Source organism: Oryctolagus cuniculus, chromosome 3, assembly GCF_964237555.1.
Source record: "Oryctolagus cuniculus chromosome 3, mOryCun1.1, whole genome shotgun sequence".
Taxonomy (NCBI): domain Eukaryota; kingdom Metazoa; phylum Chordata; class Mammalia; order Lagomorpha; family Leporidae; genus Oryctolagus; species Oryctolagus cuniculus.
In genome coordinates, this window is record NC_091434.1 from 65044742 (window position 1) to 65064890 (window position 20149).

The following is a 20149-nucleotide window of genomic DNA, read 5'->3' on the forward strand; positions in this document are numbered from 1 at the left end:
CTGCCCCACCGCCAACTTCGCCAAACCAGCTCTCTCCCGGCGCCCCCCAACCCCGGACGAACCTGTGGGGCCTGGGGCTTGCGGGCGGAAGGGCGGGGCCGGAGCGCAGGACGCCGGCTCCGGGAACAGGTATTGGGCGAGGTGGGCGGAGAAAGGCAGCACCGGCCGCCCGGCGAGTCCCCGTCCGGGGACTGCGTGTTGTTCTGCGCGGACCGTGGGTGATCAGTCCCCCCCCCCCCGTGCGGATGGGGTTAAACGGGAGCTCGGAGGTCCGCCCGTGGGGACCACCCGTTAGCCTCGGGCCAGGAAAGGTAAAGTTGCTTCTTTTTCCTTTCTGAGACGTGTGCGCTTTCGACTGTCTTGGCACGGGGGTTCTCCCTCTCCTAAAAGTGCAACGGGGGGTTGGTTTTCCCGCGTTTCCCCTCCCCTGTGACTCACGGGCCGACACTTGTGGCTGTCAATGCTGTGCACCAGGGCGGGATGGAAACCCTCGACGCATTCCCAGCAGCTTCTGCCATCCTCCCAATTTGTCGCAGCGTGGTACGGGCGAGTGTTTTAAGTGCCAGGTGTTGATTTAGACTAGAGAAAGTGGGCCTGGTGGGGAAGTTGGGCGTCTTTCCCCTCGGACCGGCTGGTGGGAATAAAGAACCCAGCTCTCTCTGTGCGCGCCTGTGGGGGGCTGCGCATGCTTGAAACCCAGCGCTTGGCTCGAGGGCGCAACGCCTTCCCTGGAACGGCTGGGATCTGAGAGGTTTGGCCAGGCTTGTGCCCCGAAGCAATTAAAGCTTGTGTTCCATCAGATAAGTGCTGCGTCGTCTCCTGCGAGTGAAATCTAAGGGCTCACGATGTTAATGGGCTCACGTCTTTCCCTTGATAATATGGTTTTGTTGACTGAGTGTAGAGAGACGGGAAATAAAAGTGCAATTGGCACAGGAAATGAGAAGGGTTACAAAGGCGAGCTTTGCATTGACAAACTTTGCAACTTAAAGCGCTGCTTTTCATATGTCCCTCTTTGGGACTGCAGGAAACTCACAAATTAAATAAATGGTTTTTTTTTTTTTTTTTTTTTTTTTTTACACAAAGGAATAATGAAAAGGAGATGGTTTTGTAAAAGCGCGTGAGGGAGAAGAAACTAATTTAGAGTCTACTCTTAGCTTAGTCAGGTGCACTTGAAAATGATCTGTTACCACCGCCGAGTTCCAGTGGCCAGGGTTTATTATTGTTTGATCCACTGTGTGAAAAAGCAATGGAGCCCCTGCTTGGAATTCTACTCGGAGGAAGCCTGGAACATAGGAGCCTGTGTCAGTCCAGGGAGCCAATTCCTTAGAGCAGTGTGCACTTGTGAGTAAACACGGCCACAAGGAGAGCGTAGACTGCTGCTGAGGCTGAAGGTGAGCCAATTGCACGCAGCCAGATGTCTTTTCCAGACAGCCTTCCCTCCTGGGCCCTCTGGACCTGAGCTGTGACAGAACTAGTAGCATCCGACAGAGTCTGAGAGAACTGGGACATCCTGCAGGTAGACACCAGCTACTGAAGTGTGGGCAGGAGTGGTGGGAGTGGCACTGGGAGCCCAGCAGCCTCTCCTCTGCTGACACCTTTGCATCAAAGGCACAGAAAGAGGGCAGAGAAGAAATACATTCCCATTTCAAGGCTGAGCTAATTGGAAGAACTCCATTATTTCCTGGCTGGGGTGCTAGAGAGGGGCTTTTCCTTTTCTCCCCTTAAACATTATTTAGGGAATTCATCATCCGACTGTAGGACAAAACTGAAGTGGCAAATTCAAGGGTGAAGATCTGTTTTCAGTGCAGAATTTCATTTCCCAGTCAACTGCACAAACTCCAGCAGTTCAGGATCCCCCAGACCCCTGAAACCCAGGGTTTAGGATGGAAACCCAGTCTGATGTGCTGGCAAGTCTGACCAGATGAAGGGCCTTTTCTCTAATGTTTCAGGAGAAACCTTGGCATCCTGGATGGCAACCAGGGCTAGGTTGTTGCTGCTAAGCATTTGGGACTAAGGTTGCTTCCTTCTTGATTAAAACAAAACAAAACAAACAAACAAACAAACAAAAAAAACCCTTGAGATTGATGTACCCACGAGCTATCCACACTATTTCCCTGTAGCAAAATTTGGCTATTTAGCTTTTGCAAAGGGGACAGTGTTCAGAAGGAGAATGAATTTTTTTTTTTAATATGTTGTCTTCCAGAGATGGGTGCCAGTATGGAGGGAGCAGGGTGCTCGGTATTGTTCCTTCCCAGAGGCCGTTCTCTGCTCACCACACACTTCCAGCTGCAGTATGCTTGCCTTTCTCTCTACTGCTTTCATCTGAGTCCTTGACATATCCTACACCTTGGAACTCAGAATTATTGCCATCTCCACTGCTGGACTAGTTTCTTATTTTTATTTTTAATTTATGTATTTGAAAGAGTTAGAGGAAAAAAAGGGGAGAGAGAGAGAGATAAATCTTCCGTCTGCTGTTTTATTCTCCAAATGGCTGCAACAGCCAGGACTGAGCTGATCCAAAGTCAGGAGCCAGGAACCTCCTCCAGGTCTCCCATGTGGGTGCAGGAGCCCAAACACTTGGACCATCTTCCACTGGTTTGCCAGGTTCATTAGCAAGGAGCTGGATTGGAAGTAGAGCAGCCAGATTGGAACTGATATCCATATGGGATGCCAGAGCCATAGGCAGCAGCTTTGTCTACTATACCACAGTTCTGGGCCCAAGAAACTTAGGCTAGGAAAAAAGATACTGTAGAACCAAAGGAACCAGAGATTCAATTTTTATCAGATTTATTTGAAATGCACAGTGACAGAGGGAGGAAGGTAGGGATGGAGGGAGAGGTAGGTGGGTAGGTAGGTTTGTTCATTCATTGGTTCACTCCCTAATGGCCACAACATCAAGGGCTTAGCCAGGCTGAAGCCAGGAGCCTGGAACTCCACCTGGTTTCCCACATAAGTGGCAGGAAGCCAACTGCTTGGTCCATCTTCTGCTGCTTTCCCAGGTGTGTTAGCAGGGAGCTGGGTTGGAAACAGAGCAGCTGAGACTCTAATCCATGCTCCAGTATGGGATGCCACCTTAGGCAGTGGCTTAACCTGCTGTACCACAATGCCAGCCCCAGAGAATCATTTCTGATCCAAGTCTATCTATCTTATAAATCTACTCAAAAAAGCCTCTAGGGAGAGATTTGAAGATATTATTGGGGAGGAATATGTATGAAAAGATGTGAATATAGGATATTTTGAATAACTTTAAAGTTTGAATCAAGCGCTCACTGGCAATGGGAGAAATGGCTTCCTAATTTCATTACTTATTCAGGCCACAAATTCCCAAGGGTCATTTGCCCTGCTTGGGCCCTGGTGCTCTGACTTCTCCACAGAGGAGCCTGATTGCCAGACTGTGTCTGAAGCAGGAATGCTTTGAAATCTCAACCATCCCATTCAGCACAACGGCTACAACTGGCCCACATTCTCAACTCTCCATGGCCGCCTTTCTCTCCCACACTAATAACAAGTTTCCCTTCTGCAGACAGAAGTGATGTGGGGTGGGGGGAGGGTGGTTAGCAGCCTGCTGTCTGTGTTTCAGGCTATCCCAAAACAGCCTTTGGCATCCTCCCTCCGTGAGCCCCACTGTGTTACCCCTTGGAAACACTGGAGCACATTCACACTGTTGGTTCAACAACCCAAGGCACAGAAAGTCTCTTGCTGATTGGGATAAATGGGGAAGGGGGTGTCTCTTCTGTTTAACCAGGTAGAAAATCAGGTTATGATGCTATTCTCTGTACAGCTGTCAGTCATCTGAGGTGCAATCAGGCAAGGGGTCCTAAGGACGGGAATTCTAAATCTTTTGGCAGTCTGTCACTGTGACCCTCCTTGGAGAGAACAGTTTAGAGAGTTTTATGCCTTTCCCTAAGAGCTTTGTGGATAAAAAAGCTCACAGTCAGGGCAGTGCTTGGCAGATGCTAAGCATTCAATAAATGTTGGACAGAAATAAAGTATGTACAGAATGGTGTCTTTACCATGACTAATACTGGCTAATGGATATCCTAAGATCATTGGCTCCCAAAACTGCTTCATGTGGGAAACACCATAGAAGCTTGCTTAAAAGTACAGGTTCTGGGGCTGGCATTATGGCTTAGTGGGTTAAGCCACTGCCTCCAATGTCGGCATTCAAGTTCCAGCTGTGCCACTTCTGATCCAGCTTCCTGCTTAGGTGCCTGTGAAAGCAATGGAGGACAGCGCAAGTGCTTGGGCCGCTGCACCCACATGGAGGCCAGGATGAAGCTCCTGCTTCTGGCTTTGGCCTGGCCCAGCCCCAGCCCCAACCATCTCAGCCATTTGGGAAGTGAACCAATGGTTGGAAGATCTTCCTGTCTTCCCCCACCCCCAATAACTCTCCCTTTCAAATAAAGAAAATAAATCTTTTTTTTAAGTGCAGATTCCTTGGCCCATCCCTGGAGATTAAGAAAAAAATTTTAGGCCGCTGCCGTGGCTCACTAGGCTAATCTCCGCCTTGCGGTGCCAGCACACCAGGTTCTAGTCCCAGTCAGGGCGCCAGATTCTGTCCCAGTTGCCCCTCTTCCAGGCCAGCTCTCTGCTGTGACCAGGGAGTGCAGTGGAGGATGGCCCAAGTGCTTGGGCCCTGCACCCCATGGGAGACCAGGAGAAGCACCTGGCTCCTGCCATTGGATCAGCGCGGTGCGCCGGCTGCGGCGGCCATTGGAGGGTGAACCAACGGCAAAGGAAGACCTTTCTCTCTGTCTCTCTCACTATCCACTTTGCCTGTCAAAAAAAATTTTTTTTAAATATATTTTATCCATTTGGAAGAGAGACAGAGATCTGTCATCTGACTGTTCACTCTCCAAGTGCCCACAACAGCCATGGTTGGACCAGGCCAAAATTAGAAGCTGGGGTCAATCCATGTCTCCCAAATGGATGGCAGGGGCCCTATCACCTGAGCCATCTTCCCACTGCTCCCAGAGTTTGCACTGGCAGAAGGCTGGAATTAGGAGAGGAGCACATACTTGAACCTAGTTCCTCGGATATGCAGGCATCCCAGGTGGCATTTTAACTGCTGCACCAAGTGCCTGCCCCCACTCCCAGAGACTTTGACCCAGTAAGGCTGACTCGGGAATCTTTACTTGGAACAAACCTCTAGGGTGCTGCTAAAAGAAGATTCTCTGCAGCCATACTTAGACATTTTTTCTTTTGGATTTGGGGGAGGAGAGGAAGCAGTGTGGGGAGAAAGGAGATGGTCTGTGGGAGGGACCATGAACCACACAGGCTGTGGCTAGCTGGCACATGAGTGTGCCTCACAAATATCCAGAACTGTTGGGTGGCAGGGTGAATAAGTCAATGTTAAGGTCAACATTAAGTCCAGTAGGGCTGAAGTTCCAGAAAATATCCCTAGAAGTGGTCAGTGGGGGTTTCCCAAGTTTTCTGACCACATAGTGCTTTGGAGAGACCAGGCTCACTTCTTCCTTTCCCTCCATCTCTGCCAAATTGTCTGGAACATGCACTTGATCCCCAGGGATCCAGAGAGGGCAAAATACCTGTTGGCCTTGGCTATGATTCTTCCTCTCTTTAAAGGCTGACCTTTCACAGCCTAACACGTGAAAGCTAGAAGGCACCTTTGAGATAAGATTTATTAAGCTGGGGCCAGTGTTGTGGCGTAGTGGGTAAAGCCACCACTTGCAATGCCAGCATCTCACATGAATGTGGGTTCGAAATCTGGCTGCTCCACTTCCAATCCCCTTCCCTGCTAACGGCCTGGGAAAAGCAGCAGAAGATGCCCCCACCCATTCCTGCAGAGGTTAATAGGTATCAGGGCCCTGGGGGACAGAACAAGAGTTGTCCATAGACTACTATCACTGGATTGAGCAAGTACAAAAAAGGGTGTGTATGAACACACACACATAAACACACCTAGATCAGTTACACTTGTACTAACCATTTAAAATTTGTCCCTTTCATTCCTAAACAGGTAATAAATTTACACTTACATGGTTCATGATTCAAAATGGTATGTGGTAGAAAGTCTTCCTCTCATCCTTGTCCCCAGCCACCTTCTTCACATAGGCGATCTAATGTTGTAGGATATCTTCACAAACTATCTGTCTGGCTATCTCCACAATTTTTTTGTACACAAATGGTACCTGCTAGACAGACTCTTTTGCACCATGCTTCCCCCCTCTCTGTGCCTTGAAGAATGTTCCACATAAATACATACAGAACTTCCTGGATTAGTTTTACAACTTCATACTGCTCTGCGTGTGCCTCCCACAGTTTATTCAGCCAGTCTCTATGGATGGGCATTTAGCTTGTTTTCAAACTTTTGCCACTGCAAACATGTGTTCAAGCTTTTACCTCTTAGGAAGATTCCTAGAGGTGAAACTGTGGGGACTGGCATTGTGGTACAGCAGGTTAAGCTGCCGCCTATGATGCTGGCATCTCATATAGGTACTGGTTGAGTCCTGGCTGCTCTACTTCCAATCCAGCTCCCTGCTAATGTGCCTGGGAAAGCAGCGGAGAATGGCCCAAGCACTTGGGTCCCTGCACCCACATGGGAGACCCAGATGAAGCTCCTGGCTTCAGCCTGGCCCAGCTCTGGCCATTGCAGCCATTTTGAGAGTGAACCAGCAGAAGGGAAATCTCTTTTTTTTTCCATCACCCTACCTTTAAAATAAATAATTTTTTAAAAAAGAAACTATTTAGTAAAAAATTGTAGGTATCGGCAGTTTTACTGCATTTTGCCAAACGACTCCCTGTAGAAGTGCATCAGCTTGCCTTTCTACCAACAATTTATGAGAGTTCCTGTTCTTATACCCTTGCCAAGTCAGTGGGATACAATTTTTCATTTTAGTATCTGATAAGGGAACAATAACAGCTGTTAATCCTTTCATAACCGTGTTTTACAAATGATAATAGTGACACAGGAAAGAGGAGCCACTTGCCACAGTGACAGCCTCTGCAATGCCAAGGGCAGATGTCCAGTGTACACCACAGTTGCACACATGGGCTAAGGAGGACCCACACAGAGTAAGTGGATTCAAGGCGCCCAATGCAAAAAGCAGAAGCTTGTCAGCATCTGCTAAGGGACCTCCTCTCGCTGTCCGCCACCTGACAGCGAGGCAGGATTTCTGCACAGTCCACAGAGTACCTCCTGGGAAGCAGAGGAGCTCTGCTTAGCACTCTGATCTAACGTAATCTGAGGCATTAGCTTGGATTCAGTATCTGGGATACAGGAGGGTGTTGGTGGTGGTGGTGTTAAAGTTTCCTGGAGACTTATTTCTCTCGGGCCACCCAGGATCTAAGTATTGATCAGCATGATGGAGGTGTGGGCATGTTTTCCCTGGGTTTTAGCTTTATATAAGACATCCATGGGGAGCTAGTAAAGATGGTACCCCCCCCCACACACACACTTTGAATGATAAACCTTCCAGGTAGATATCTTTATTGACTGTTTCACTGATGAAACTGAAGTCCAGAAAGATTAAGTGGATTGCTTAAGGTCACAATGTATCAGTAGCAAAGCAGAAAATACAATGTGGACCCCAAACTGAACTCATTAGATTCCCCTGCAAAGTCTCTTCCCCGTCTTCAATTCACTTTGGTGAATGGCCTGACTACCCACAGAGGCCTCAAAATAAAAATCTAGGAATTAATATCTGCAGCTCCTCTTTTACCCTTCCAATTGATCACCAGGGCTTGTGAGCTTTACCTCCTAAATGTCTTTTCTCTCTGTCTCTATTACATTAGTTTGTCTCTGTGCTGGATTCCTGTAGCAGCCTCCTTATTTTGTTCTTCTTGCCTCCAATATCTTCCCCAGTTAGACAATCAATACCCCAGAGTTCGCTTTCCAAATAGATGACCTCAGATTCCAGCTTGAAACCTTCAGTGGCTGCTCATTGCCTACAGAATAGGTCCAAACTCCCTTACTTGAACTCCGTACATCCTGTCTTTCCAGCCAGGATGCCACAGGTCCATGCTCTTCTTCTTGTTCCAGGCCCAGACCTTGTCTTTCTTCCCTCCTTGCTTTTGTATGAGTTGTTCCCTGCATAGTAAACCCTTCCCTCCTTGGTCTCAAAAACCTCTACTTCAGGAACCTAAATTCACATCCTCTGAGAATACCTTTCTGACCACTCCTTATTCCAAGAACAGGTTGGCCACACTTTTCATTCTTTTATTTATTTATTTATTTTATTTGAAAGTCAGAGTTATACAGAGAGGAGAGGCAGAGAGAGAGAGAGAGAGTGGTCTTCCATCCTATGGTTCACACCCCAGATGGCTGCAACAGCCGAAGCTGTGCTGATCCGAAGCCAGGAGCCAGGAGCTTCTTCCGGGTCTCCCACATGGGTGCAGGGGCCCAAGGACCTGGGCTATCTTCTACGGCTTTCCCAGGCCATAGCAAAGAGCTGGATGGGAAGTGGAGCAGCCGGGTCTCAAACCAGTGCCCATATGGGATGCCGGCACTGCAGGCCAGGGCGTTAAGCCACTGTGCCACAGTGCTGGCCCCAGCCACACTTTTCATTCTAATACCATCACCTTGTTTCACCATTTCTTCCTTCTCCCAGGAGATTGAAAGGCGCCAACCATTAGTGACTCATCTTTGTGTCTTAGAGCCCAGCAGGGTGCACACAGGAGCTGTTCAGTAGGTAGTGAAAGGAAATGCAGGGGCCAGGGGCACGAAGCCAAGGACAGCAGCACCAACACTTCCATCACTCAGTGAGTTCTGGACACTGTGTGAGGCGTCATGCTTCTGCCTGTATCTGTCTGAAGCAAGAAGATAGGAGGTTTCTCCACAGCAAGTTCATCTGTACCTGAGAGGATGCAGAGAGAGAGAAGGCTGAGGAGGGGCGGGAACAAAGCTAGGACTTTCACCCTTCAGGGTCTCTTTCCAATGGGTTTGGGGCAACACCTTAACTGACTTCAGAAATGCCCCACAAAAAGCAGAAAAGAGATGAGGCCAGAACTTGGAATTTACGAGGTCAGTATATACCACTCCAGAGGGAAGCAGAAGAAGCCCTTCATGGGCTGGCTTCTGTAGCAAAGTGGGTGCATGCTAACACCCCATATGCGCACAGGATGGAGTCCCGGCTGCTCCACTTCTGATCCAGCTCCCTACTTATGTACTTGAGAAGGCAGTGAAAGATGGCCTGAATGTTTGGCCCCTGTACCCACGTTGGGGAACCAAAAGAAGCTCCTGGCTTTGGATGGACCCAACTCTAACCCTAGCTGTTGTGGCCATTTGAAGAGTGAACCAATGGATGGACAATTCTCTCTCTCTCTCTCTCTCTCTCTCTCTCTCTCTCTGTCTGTAACTCTGCCTTTCAAATAAATAAATCAATCTTTTAAAAAGAAGCAGCCTTCACCAATCATGCCACCCAAGCCTTCCTACTGTGAATGGCTAGAAGGCTAATGACTGTCCCCAGAAAGTTTCAGTCCACCCTTTTTATAAACACAATGTTTACAAGAGAGAGAGAGAGAAAGAGAGAATGAATCTCCATCTGCTAGTTCACTCCCCAAATGCCTGCAACAGCCAGGGCTCAGTCAAGCCAAAGCCTAGATCTTGGAACGTCCTCTGAGTCTCCCACAAGGTGGCAGGGGCCCAAGCACCTTAGCCATCCTCTACTTTGTCTCAGTATGCAATTGCAGGGCACTGGGTCAGAAGCCAGGCAGCCAGAACTTCACCAGGCACTCAGGAATGGGATGCTCCCTTGGCTTAGCCGCTCAGCCACACACCTCCCTCCCCAGCCTCCTCTCCTTGGTGGTGTTTCTAAAAATGAATCCAAAGGAGCTGAGGTAAAAATACTTGAGGTCCTCCCCCGACCCCCCCCCCCACTCGCACAAGTACAAAGGAGATGCAAGTTGTTATGGTTGTTTTAGCTATGTTTCTGTTGTTATTTTAAATAGCATTCAAGTTTAGTTCCCAAGTTCAACGCCGTTCTTACCCTACATCCTCCCACTCAAATATTCCTCTGCAGGTACAGAGAGACTGAAAGCTGGCCGCAAAAACTCTTCTGAGCCTTTGGGGTTTTTCTTGCCCTGCCTTCAGGTATGGATTTGTCCCAGGGCGGAGGAGAGGGGTGCAGCAACATTTAAGGGAGTCACTTGAGCAAGCAAGGGCTGGGGTGCGGGGGGGGGGGGGGCATACAAGGTCTCTGTCAGTCTGGGGCAGGCGTGGGTGCAGGTGGCTGGGGAAGACCTTAGCGCCCTGGGCTGCCCGAGGGCGGGAACCGCAGTGGAAGGAGGTGACCGCCGACCTTTCCCTTGGGGCTCGCGTCGCCCCGGCTGCGCCGCTCCCCGCGGGCGCGGACGGCGGGTCGTGCCCTCAGGTTCGCGCTCAGCTTGAGCGCCTGCGTCTCCAGCGCTTGCGGTTTCTGGTCGGATCCCAGCTGGCCCAGACTTGCTCTGAAGTAGGAGGAACCGCTGTCGAGCGAGGAGAGCACACCGGGTGATTGATGAACTCTTAATAGGACCAACCTCTCCAGCCGCCCACCCTAGACACACACAGAGCAAGCCTCTCCCGGCCCCCTCCCCAGGCCGCCGCGGCCACCAGCCGGGAGGGTGAGGAACTCGCCGTCGGGCTTTCTCAAAGTGTCCCAGGTGGACTCAGGGACACCCAGCCGGCGCCGCCCGCCTCCTGGCAGCTCCTGCGGGCGCGGAGAACGCGGAGGAGCGCGCGCGACGCTTGGCGGCGCGGTCACCAGCGGGCCTTTGTGCGGCGCGCCCGCCAGACCGCCCCGAGAGGCGGCGGCTATTGTTCCCCGCCAGGGAGCTGGGGCCGCAGACTCGGGGTCCACACCAGCCTCCTCCCCAACGTGTCCTCGGGCCCGAGGGCGGAGCGGGACTTCCTTTGTGTGTTGTCTTGCGGGGACGGTGGCAGAGGAGAGTGAGGGACTCACTCCTTAGAGCCCCGCGCACCCGACCCACTTTCCTGCTCGGCGCCGGCAGGGGAGGCAGGGAGGAGCAGCGTGTTTGTGGGGCAGCGCCCTGGACAATAGAGCCGTCTAAAGGCCGCCTGCCCCCCGCCCCCCCTTGGGCAAGGTCCTGGTCTGGCTGGCCCTCCTGGCCTGGTTTGGAAGCCTGCTTCCCCGGGTAAGAGCCCTTTTTCTGTGACTGGGTTTTTCATGAATCCCACTCACTTCAGGCTCTCCTGGCCATTCCTACTGTTAATACCCCACTTCTTTTGTGGTTTTACAGATAATCTGCTGTGAAAACCAGTCCAGACTACTATCAGAACTAGTCAAGATATTTTGCCACAGGATCTAGAACAAAAACGTGCACTGGCTTCTGTCTTCGGAGGACTCTGCTGCTGCACGGGACGGGCAGCCGTCTACTCTGGCTCTTCCTCCGTGTGGGGACCTCTTTTGTTCACTGTGCATCTATCTAGGCTGGACCTGGCCTGAAATTGGGCCTTTGGGTCCCTGCTGTACTTTCCAACTTGCCAAGGTAGGTGTGAGACCTGAAGGAAGTGTTTAGGAATGGGCTTTAGGTGGGATATAAAAATCCACTTGTCACCAACCTTAGAACCCAAAGCAAAGGGCATTTGTAGCAGGAGTAGAAAACAACGGAACCGGCCAATTTTGTGGCACAGCGGGTAAAGCCACTGCCTGCAATCATGCCGCTTCTGGTTGGGTCTGGCTGCTCCACTTCTAGACCAGCTCCCTGCTAATGGCCTGGGAAAGCAACAGAAGTAGGCCCAACTGCCTGGAGTCCTGCCACCCATGCAGAAGACCTGGAAGAAGCTCCTGGACCCAGCACTGGCCATTGTGACCCTCTAGGGAGTGAACCAGCGGGTGAAAGATCTTTCTCTGTAACTTTCAAATAAATAATAAATCTTTTATTAAAAGGGGGGGCAGTGAGGACTATGATTTCATCCTCTGCTGATCCTCTCCAGCACCACTGATGCAGTAAGTGCGGAGGATTCATCTACTCAGGTTTCTCCCTCTCTCTCTCTTTCTCTCTCTCTCTCTCTCTCTCTCCCCTCCCCCCACCCCCCACCCCTTCCAACCAGGCCTTTTGCAAGAGAGACCTATGAAAGCTAGCCCTCTAAAGTGGTAAGAGCTTGGCTGCTGACAACACAGCTCAGCTCTTGGTGGGCCCACTTGCCGGGGGCCCTAAAGATACTCTCTCCAGGAAGTGGCCATGCCCTCCAGTGAGCAGGCTTAGAGTTGGTGGGGAAGGGGACCTTCTACCTCTCTTCTTGCTACTCACACACTTCTGTTCTTCCTGGTGTTTTCTTTCAGTTTCTCAAAGGACCAAAGCCATGCTAACAGCTCCCAGAGGAAGAGGATTAACTACTGCTTGACTTCAAAAGGAAGTTTCTGCTAATTCCTCTGATAAAAATCAAAACAGGCCCACGGCTGCCTTGGAATACTGAAGGTGTGAGCAAGCTGACTGCCCCAGGTCAAGCCAGGGAGCAGCCTGGTTAGAATGAAGGGTTCATGCTGTGTTATTCAAACACACACCCACACACATCCTCTGCCCCCTCCCTTGTGAAAAACCTCAACAGATGGAGAGCCTGGGCTCCCAGGCTTGCTGGCCGCCAAGATGCCCTACACCATGGAACCAGCAGGCTGGTGCAGGCCCGGGGGGTGGGGGGTGGGGGGAGGAGGGCCACGCCGCTGGTTTAGGTCATCAGTGGCTTTTAATACTCTTCACAAATAGAAATTCCAAAAATCTTGTTCAGCAAGGGTAGCAGCCACTGACGCTGCCACTGATGCATCTCTGATAGGGACTAGGCTTGGGCCGCACCAAGGGGACAGCGGTCGCTCCAATTCTCTCCCTCTCATTTGAAAGTCTGTACAAAGAAATGGTACAAATGGATGGTTAACTTAATGATTCCATCAGAGGAGGATTTTTCTCTGTCAGGTCCCTGGATGAGGCTGAGGAAGGAAGGCCAGAAGGCAGATTGTGTACTTAATCGCCTCCCCCCACCCCGTTTTTTTTTTTTTTTTTTTTTTTTTTTTAACCTCCTTACCGGTGGCCAGGATTTCTCTCCAGGCCCTTCTGCAACCGCTATGCCCCTGGCCGGCTCAGCTGGGTCTGGGCGTTCCTCTGCAGGCTGGATCCTGAGGTCTTCCTGGTCACAAGGGAAGCTCGCTTTCCCCCACCTCTACCTCCCAGTTCTGTGGCTGCCCCACTGCTCCCCTGCCTTCATTCATATTTGAATCCCTGAGCAAAACCAGCAGGGACGCCCAAAGGCCGCCTACCTCTCGTCCACAGGCTGCCTACCTCTCGTCCACAGGCTGGGGCCCACGGCGGTGTGACCCCTTCCCTCAGAATCCAGGGGGCCCCACCGCTCCCTCTCAGAGGGGTCTCTGGAGGGAAATAGCAGAGCTGGCCATGGCCTTACCTAGAGCCATTTGCTCCCATCGGAGCAAGGAGCAGCCCTGCCCCATCTCCAGGCGTCAGCCCCGCGCCGCACGCACCGTTTGCCAGGCTGCTCTGGGCGGACCCCGGAACGCTGGACCCTGGAGAGGGGCGTGGGGGAGGGTGGGGGTCTCCCTTCGCCGCTGACCGCCCCCCCTCCTGCTGCGGGTCCTCCTCTGCAAGCGAACGAGAGGCCTGGGCCCAGGGCGCCATTGCTGGGGCCGGCTTCCCCTCCCCCACTCGCCTTTCTCTGCCGCTCTGAGACCCGGAGGGAGGAGGCGGGCGCCTCCGCGGATAGAGCAGCTATTGTGACCTTCCGTCGCCCGCCGCGCGGGAACCCAGCCGAGTGTGCACCGCCGGCGGTGGCGGGGGAGGCGGCGGCTGCGTGCGAGCCTCGAGCGCAGGGGGGCGGCGCTGGGAAAGAAAGGCTTGCAACCTCGGGCAGTTGGGCCCTTCGGAGCGCCTTTGCTTGTGTTTAGACTCGGGTGCTTCCCCACACTAATTGCAGGCTCAAGAGAAGCGGGATTTATGGCGAAGGCCAAGGCGGCTTGTTTATAATTTATGAAGTTTTAAATGTCTGTGCCGCGGGCCCCAGCTCTCGGCCGGGCAGGCCACCGCGTGGGAACGCGCCCTCGCGGGTCTCGCCGCCACCCCCACCCAAACCCACCGACGCCGGGAGCCACCGGGTGTGTGCCCAGCACCTGATTCGTGCCAGCCTCTAGAGCCCATCGGGCCATTCTCGCAAGTCTCAGGAACCTGCAGAGGTGAGGGAGAGCGCAGATGTGGTCCAGGTGACCCCCGCCCCGACACACACACACACACACACACACACACACCCGGGGACTGCCTGGTGAGGGAGCCCCACAACAAGCCCGCGCTTCCAGGGAGCCCCAGTGTGAGAGGAAGCTGGTGTCAGCCGGGCTAGACACCGTTTAAAGTCTAATCCGTGCAACCCTAAGCCGCAGATGACACTTGGGGTTTTGCAGACACCCGCAGACTCAGCAGATACTCCTGCGGTAACACCGCACTGGAAAACGCCTGGAGCCATGATGCATTATGTATTTTTATTATTATTTATGATAGGAAGAGGAGATGAGGAAAAACTGGGCCGAAATGAAACAGCCTGACAATATTTAGCCAGTTAAGAAAGCTGGTTGTAATCCCTGCAAGACGGCTAGCTCTTCTTAATAGCTTAAAAAATAATTTCTTACAAGACAATTAGAAATCCTGCCCATGGGTGCAGGTTTCTTGGAAAACAATGTCGAGCCTTGAAGGTGGGTAGAATATGCCTTCGATCGAATCATTTATTCTGTTGATACACTTCTACAACATAGAGACTTTAAACCTGCTGGCATGAAGTGAAATTTAGCAAAAGGACACCCCCACACACACACTCCCAATCCAACATGCCATTTTAGAAACAGCACAAAGGAACAAGGGAACTAAATATTATTTTGAGCCATCATTACTTAGCGAAACACAAACATCCAGATAGAAGTGGTGATTGTTCCACTAGAAAAGTAGAAGTCAAATTATTTCCACACAATAGGAAATTCACCTCGCGTCACCGGGGATGTAGTAGGAGTTGTGTTATTTGTCAAGCCAAATAGAGATGCGTGGGCAGACTTTGCCGAAATACAAAAGAATTGAACCCTATCTGAAGTTGTCTTCCAAATGCCCCCTCCCCTGGAAGTAGGTGTGCAGTGTCCACCCCTAGCTACAGCCACGCTAATATTTACAAAATGTTTATCAACCCTTGAAGACAGTTTTGCCCGTTTTGTACAAAGAAACAGGAATAAAGAAGGTGTTCATTCTTGTTGTGTTCCATTAATGAAACTTTTATTACTTGACATGGTGGAGAATGCGTTTTCTTTAGAAATGAACTTCTGAGCACTACAAAGGAAAAATCCATGACAGCATTTCCTAGAGAAAAAGCTCAGGTGCGCGTCTCCACGGAACATTTCTTCCTCAGCACCTTAGCTTTTTCATGGCTCTAGTCTTCTGTCCACTTCTCTTGTGTTTTTTTTTTTTTTCTTTGATTGTCAGTTTTCTCTCAGAGTTTATTTTTTATTACTTAATGCAGAAAAATGAGCTCTGGCCTCCCCAGTGTAAAAGTCGATTGTGTCTACAAAGAGGGCGAAGAAGCTAATAGTGGTGGCTTTGGCAAAGCCTCCTCCAAATCGCCCCCATGCCACCCCCAAAACATGCCTAGGTTTGCATTCTCTGGGATCTCCCCGCCCTAGTTTCAGTCGCTGGAATGTAATCAAGTATTCCCAGAATCAGTTTGTACACTAGAGTCCTAATAAATAAAATACTTTTTTCCCCCAAAGGGTCAGTCTATTTCCAAGCCTTCCATCAGGGTTCTGATGTGCTTGCAAGTGTGCATGATTAACACAGATACACTTCCGACCGAGACATTTTTTTATTCTAAATATTTGTTCAAATAGTACCAGACAATTTGAAATCAATAAACTGTGGCGAGTGGCGAGGGCTGCCGCTGAGAAATGACTAACGTGTGTGTCGTGCCACGCCACCGGGCGGCCTGACTCTACCCAGGAAGGACAATTTGCGGTCTTAATCCTTTACATCAAATACAAACACCAGCCACGGTTACAACTGTTCAAAAACTACTCTCTCAACTAGTGCAGACCGAGGGGGACTGAGGGTGACACGTGGCCCCCAGGGCCCGGGAGCTCGTTCCGAAGCTCGGCTGGAGAATCCTACAGATAGATATACACATAAATACATTAAGACGAGGATAAATAATCAGGGAAACGAAATGACTCGCTTCAAATAATAAATACAGGTCGTTGAGTCCGATGCAATCCTTACGGGGCGGGAAGGAGCATATAAATTAAGGTCTCGGAAACGGAGCTAGACGCGGGCCGAGACTCGAGACTCGGGTCGCTCCGCAGGGCGCGCCGCCGACGGGTCTCAGACTTACCTTCGGGGGACATCATTACCAGATCAGAGTCCCTCGGTCCGCGGTACATGGCACTGGCAGGCTTACAGGGGAGGATCCTTGCGGCTGATTTACGGCGAGTCACCCAGAGGAAGACGCGCCCGAGAGGGGTGGCCCGGGCGCCAGCTCCTCTGCCGCTGGAGGCCCGAGACCCGGGAGGCGGCGGCCAGGCCCGGGCGGGGAAAGGGGTGGGTCCCCGGGCTGCCCGGCTGGCCACCAGCCGCCAAAGCAAGAGAGGTAATCGCGCCGCGAGTCCCGGCCCGCAGCGGCCGCTACAGGTGCGTCAGTTTGGGGGCCTCGGGCAGGCGTCCCTGAGACGAATGGTGGGCCGAGAGATCTGTGTAGGTGGGATGAGGGTCGCAGGGTCCGTGGTGGTGGTTGCCCGGAATCTGCGCGGCGCAACTGTAGTCCACGCTGGCCGAAGACGGGTGCGAGAGGTGGCCTAGGTTGAAGACGGGCCCAGACGCCGGTGCCATGGAGTCGACAAAGTTGCCGCCCACGTACACCGGGCTGCCCTGCAGGTTGGCGCTGGCGAAGCCGCCGCCGTTGCTCGCCATGGGGTGGGGCTCGAACTCGGGCGCCGCGTAGCGCTTCTGCTGGGGCAGGCAGCTGCTGAGCGGCGCCGTGTAGGCAGCCAGGCCGTACATGTTGGGCTGCGATTTGGCGAAAGCGGGCGGCGAGGGCGCGTCGTAGGCCAGGCCGGGCACCGGCGGCAGCTGGCCTGAGTAGGCCACGTGGCCCGCGGCGCCGCCGAGCGGCGGGCTGCGCTCGGGGGACTGGCCGGCCGGCGAGTGCAGGATGCCCTTGGCCTTCTGGTCCTTCTTGTACTTCATGCGCCTGTTCTGGAACCAGATCTTGATCTGGCGTTCGGTGAGGTTCAGCAGATTGGCCATCTCCACTCGGCGAGGTCGGCACAGGTAGCGGTTGAAGTGGAACTCCTTTTCCAACTCCACCAGCTGCGCACTGGTGTATGCTGTGCGCACTCGCTTGGAGGCCGGGCCGGGCGGGCTCTTGTCCTCACAGCTCTCTCCTGTGTGGGGAGGGAGAGAGGGGGTTGCTGAGAGACGAGGTGGGGACACCCTGGGGGAAGAGGTGCGTCCCTGGCTCCCCCTTCCTCCACCCTTTCCCCCATCTCCAATTCTGGCTGCGGCGGGGAAGGAACAGGTAATAAGTGAAGTTCCAAAGGGTGACAGCTCCACCCTTGCCTACCTATAACGCGCACCTGAAGCCTCCGTCAGTCTGCTTTCTGAGATCGGATACCCTCCCCCTCCTCTCCAGTCTAGCCCAAAGGCCATGAAGGAGTTTAATGAAAGAGTAGGAGCAGCTGCTAAGGCCTCCCTAGTCCCCCACCCCACCCCCCAAAGAAAGGCCAGACTTCTTTGAACACTCCTCCTGGCCTCTGCTGTTGGAAGTGAGGGTGATGTGAAGAGGGAGCAGCTCCAGCTCGCTTTACTTAGGAGCTGGCTGTTGGGTAGAGCCCCCTAGGGAGCAAAGAATCAGGGTAAGCATCTTGGCATCTCACTCCAGCCAGCTGTACCCAGAGGCAGGAAAATGGGAAAAAACAAAAACAAAAACAAAAACAAACAAACAAAAAAAACACCCTGGATGGAGTTGTAGGGGGCTAGGGCCGGGCTGGAAGCATTTTGAGTATTGCAGTACTAGGCACAGCAACCTCAACCGTGGCTTCCACCACCCCTGCCACCTCTCCACTGCTTGTCCACTCCCTCACTGGGAAGACAAATGGATTCCTCCTAGGAGGGAGGGTCTGAGCCTGCAGCTGAGGAGGGAGGGGCAGGAGAAGGAGCTTGCAGGCCAGGAAATGCTTTCCCCCTAGGAGCAGCAGCCCCAGAGAGCAGCTGGCAAACCAGAGGCTAGACAACAAGCCACATCCCAGGCCTCAGACTAGCACTGGACCTGGAAGCAAGTTCGTCTCCCTGAAGGTAAACCATGTCAGAGAACACAAGGCCAGAACATTTCAGGACCCAAGCAGCCCCGGTAAAGAGAAGGAGCAGAGGCCCTGGCTGCGCCCGTCTTCCCCCTGCACACACTCTGAGGGACCTAGAGGAGGCAGACCCAAGACATTGCTGTTTCCCAGACTACCCTTTCCCATATGGAGTTACTGGAGTGAGAATTGGGCTGGGGTGCTCCAAGTAGTCTCATGGTGATGCTTTGCAGGCCCTGAGTCAGACTAGTTGGGTTCAAATCCACCACTCGACTGCACTATGGTTTGGGATCTTGAGCAAGTTGCTTATCATCTTTAATTAACAGGTTCCTTATCTGTAAAATGGGAATGTTGCATATCTACCTCAAAAGTGTGTTTGGAAAATTAAATTAGGTAGTGCTCATAAAACCTTTAGCGTGGCTCTTTACATAGTACTCCTCAGACCACGTGTTTTATTAATTTAAGGGCATAGGGTGTGTGTGATCTGGTATACTTAACACCTGGGCGTGGGGATTATCATACCTTCTTCAAACTTCGAAAAGCTGTTGGGTGAAGAGGGAGCTGACCAGTAGCCCAGGAGAGCAGACATTGTGTCAGTATAAGGAAGAACTCTATATTAATAACAGACCTGTCCAACTAAGGGACCAACAGTCTGGAATGGAAGTGAGCATGCTGCCACTACAAGGGACATTTAGGGACACTCGGAAGGATATTTCTGTGTGAATAGGAGTTTAAGCATCTGGCCTCCAAGGTTACACTTCCAGCTCTGAATTTTTGGTCCCTAGATGGCTGGGGCCTCCCTGGGTCAGTCTGGAGGGGCCTTGGCCCAGCGATTAGCCCCCTCACCTGCCGTGGCACAGCTGTTCTTCTGCTTTGAGTTCTGTCGAGACTCCTTCATCCAGGGAAAGATCTGCTTGCTGATGGTGGCTGAAGAGCTAGAAGCATTGGGCCCACCTTTGGCCTTCTTGGCAGGCACTCCACCTCCAGGGTTGGTGGGAGAGGATGGAGGCAGTGTCGGTGGTGGAGGAGGGGGCTGTGGTGGCTGCTGCTCTGAGTTGAGACCCGGAGGCTGGCTGCCACCACCCCCACCCTGGCTGTTCCCAGTGCCAGGCCGCATGCAGCTGCCGTTGAGTTCAGCCCCCTTATGGGCTGGAGCTCGAAGTGGTGCAGAGCTCTGGATGGAGCAGGCAGAACCTGGGTAATCTGTGTCCAGGGAGTTGGCAGCAGCAGAGGGAGGGTAGGGCTGATGGGGAGTGTTGTAGCCGTAAGTGTCAGTAGCTTTGCTGTAGCCATAGCCTCCAAATAGTCCTGGGTTTTCATAGTAAGCGGCCTTCTGCATCGTGCACTCAGGAAGCTCCAGGGCCTGCTGACCCTGCTCAAATAACATTGACTACCACGGTATCCTTCACACCACCTCCAAGGTCTTCAGAGTCCTGAGAGCTGACCCAGCCTCCTGCCTCCAGGAGACCTGCTGAAAAGAAAAGTGAGAGGCCTCAGGGGGACTGTCATTGGCAAGACCAGTCAGTGTAGAGGGGCTAACCCAGGCTCTCTGCTTCCCACCCACTTCATGGTGAGGGGTTGGGAAAGTACTGGATCTGGGATTTGTGAAGTTCTACTTATTTGAACCCTTGGAAAAGTCATAGGGAGTTTCTCCTTCTTTTTAGCTCAATTCTAATCTACAGAAGGGACTTCTACTCCACTGCCAATTTTCTTTCTCTAAGATTGTCAATTTTGCCTTTGAACCTTAATATAAAAGCACTTATGTCCTCAAGCATTTTACAGGCTGATGCTTCCCATGAAACTGTGAGCTCCTTGCAGGCAGGGACTGTGTCTTATTCATCTGCATATTCATAACACCCCTCCCAGTGGCCTACAGG

At 52.2% G+C, this 20149-nt stretch overlaps 1 protein-coding gene and 1 long non-coding RNA gene across 13 annotated transcripts; one reads left to right on the plus strand and one right to left on the minus strand.

Annotated features, from left to right (window-relative positions):
* Positions 1–2: 2 nt before the first annotated feature.
* On the plus strand, positions 3–12356 carry LOC103348785 (uncharacterized). Of its 2 annotated transcripts, none has more exons than XR_517079.4 (4): positions 3–311; positions 9978–10048; positions 11197–11445; positions 12243–12356. It is a non-coding gene; the product is annotated as an uncharacterized lncRNA (long non-coding RNA). The 2 variants fall into 2 exon arrangements; XR_011387581.1 differs by having other exon boundaries at positions 3–129.
* On the minus strand, positions 8166–19659 carry HOXD3 (homeobox D3). Of its 11 annotated transcripts, XM_070071526.1 has the most exons (6): positions 19119–19659; positions 13428–17360; positions 13231–13316; positions 12977–13078; positions 10257–10422; positions 8166–8813 (listed from the first exon to the last, which is right to left on the minus strand). In XM_070071526.1, the coding sequence occupies exons 1-2, from the start codon at positions 19657–19659 to the stop codon at positions 16603–16605; spliced, it is 1299 nt and encodes a 432-aa protein (XP_069927627.1). In that variant the 3' UTR covers positions 8166–8813; positions 10257–10422; positions 12977–13078; positions 13231–13316; positions 13428–16602. The 11 variants fall into 11 exon arrangements, with proteins under 11 accessions (XP_069927627.1, XP_069927623.1, XP_069927626.1 ...); XM_070071522.1 differs by having other exon boundaries at positions 12977–13316; XM_070071525.1 differs by lacking the exon at positions 13231–13316 and having other exon boundaries at positions 12977–13074; positions 13352–17360.
* Positions 19660–20149: the final 490 nt, after the last annotated feature.

Bases quoted from the DNA above. Each gene is read 5' to 3' on its own strand.
- HOXD3 (XM_070071528.1), bottom strand. From the start codon at position 19,659: ATGTTATTTGAGCAGGGTCAGCAGGCCCTGGAGCTTCCTGAGTGCACG. The intron at 17,361-19,118 runs GTGAGGGGGCTA...CTCCCCACACAG, and splicing joins GAACAGCTGTGCCACGGCAG to GAGAGAGCTGTGAGGACAAG.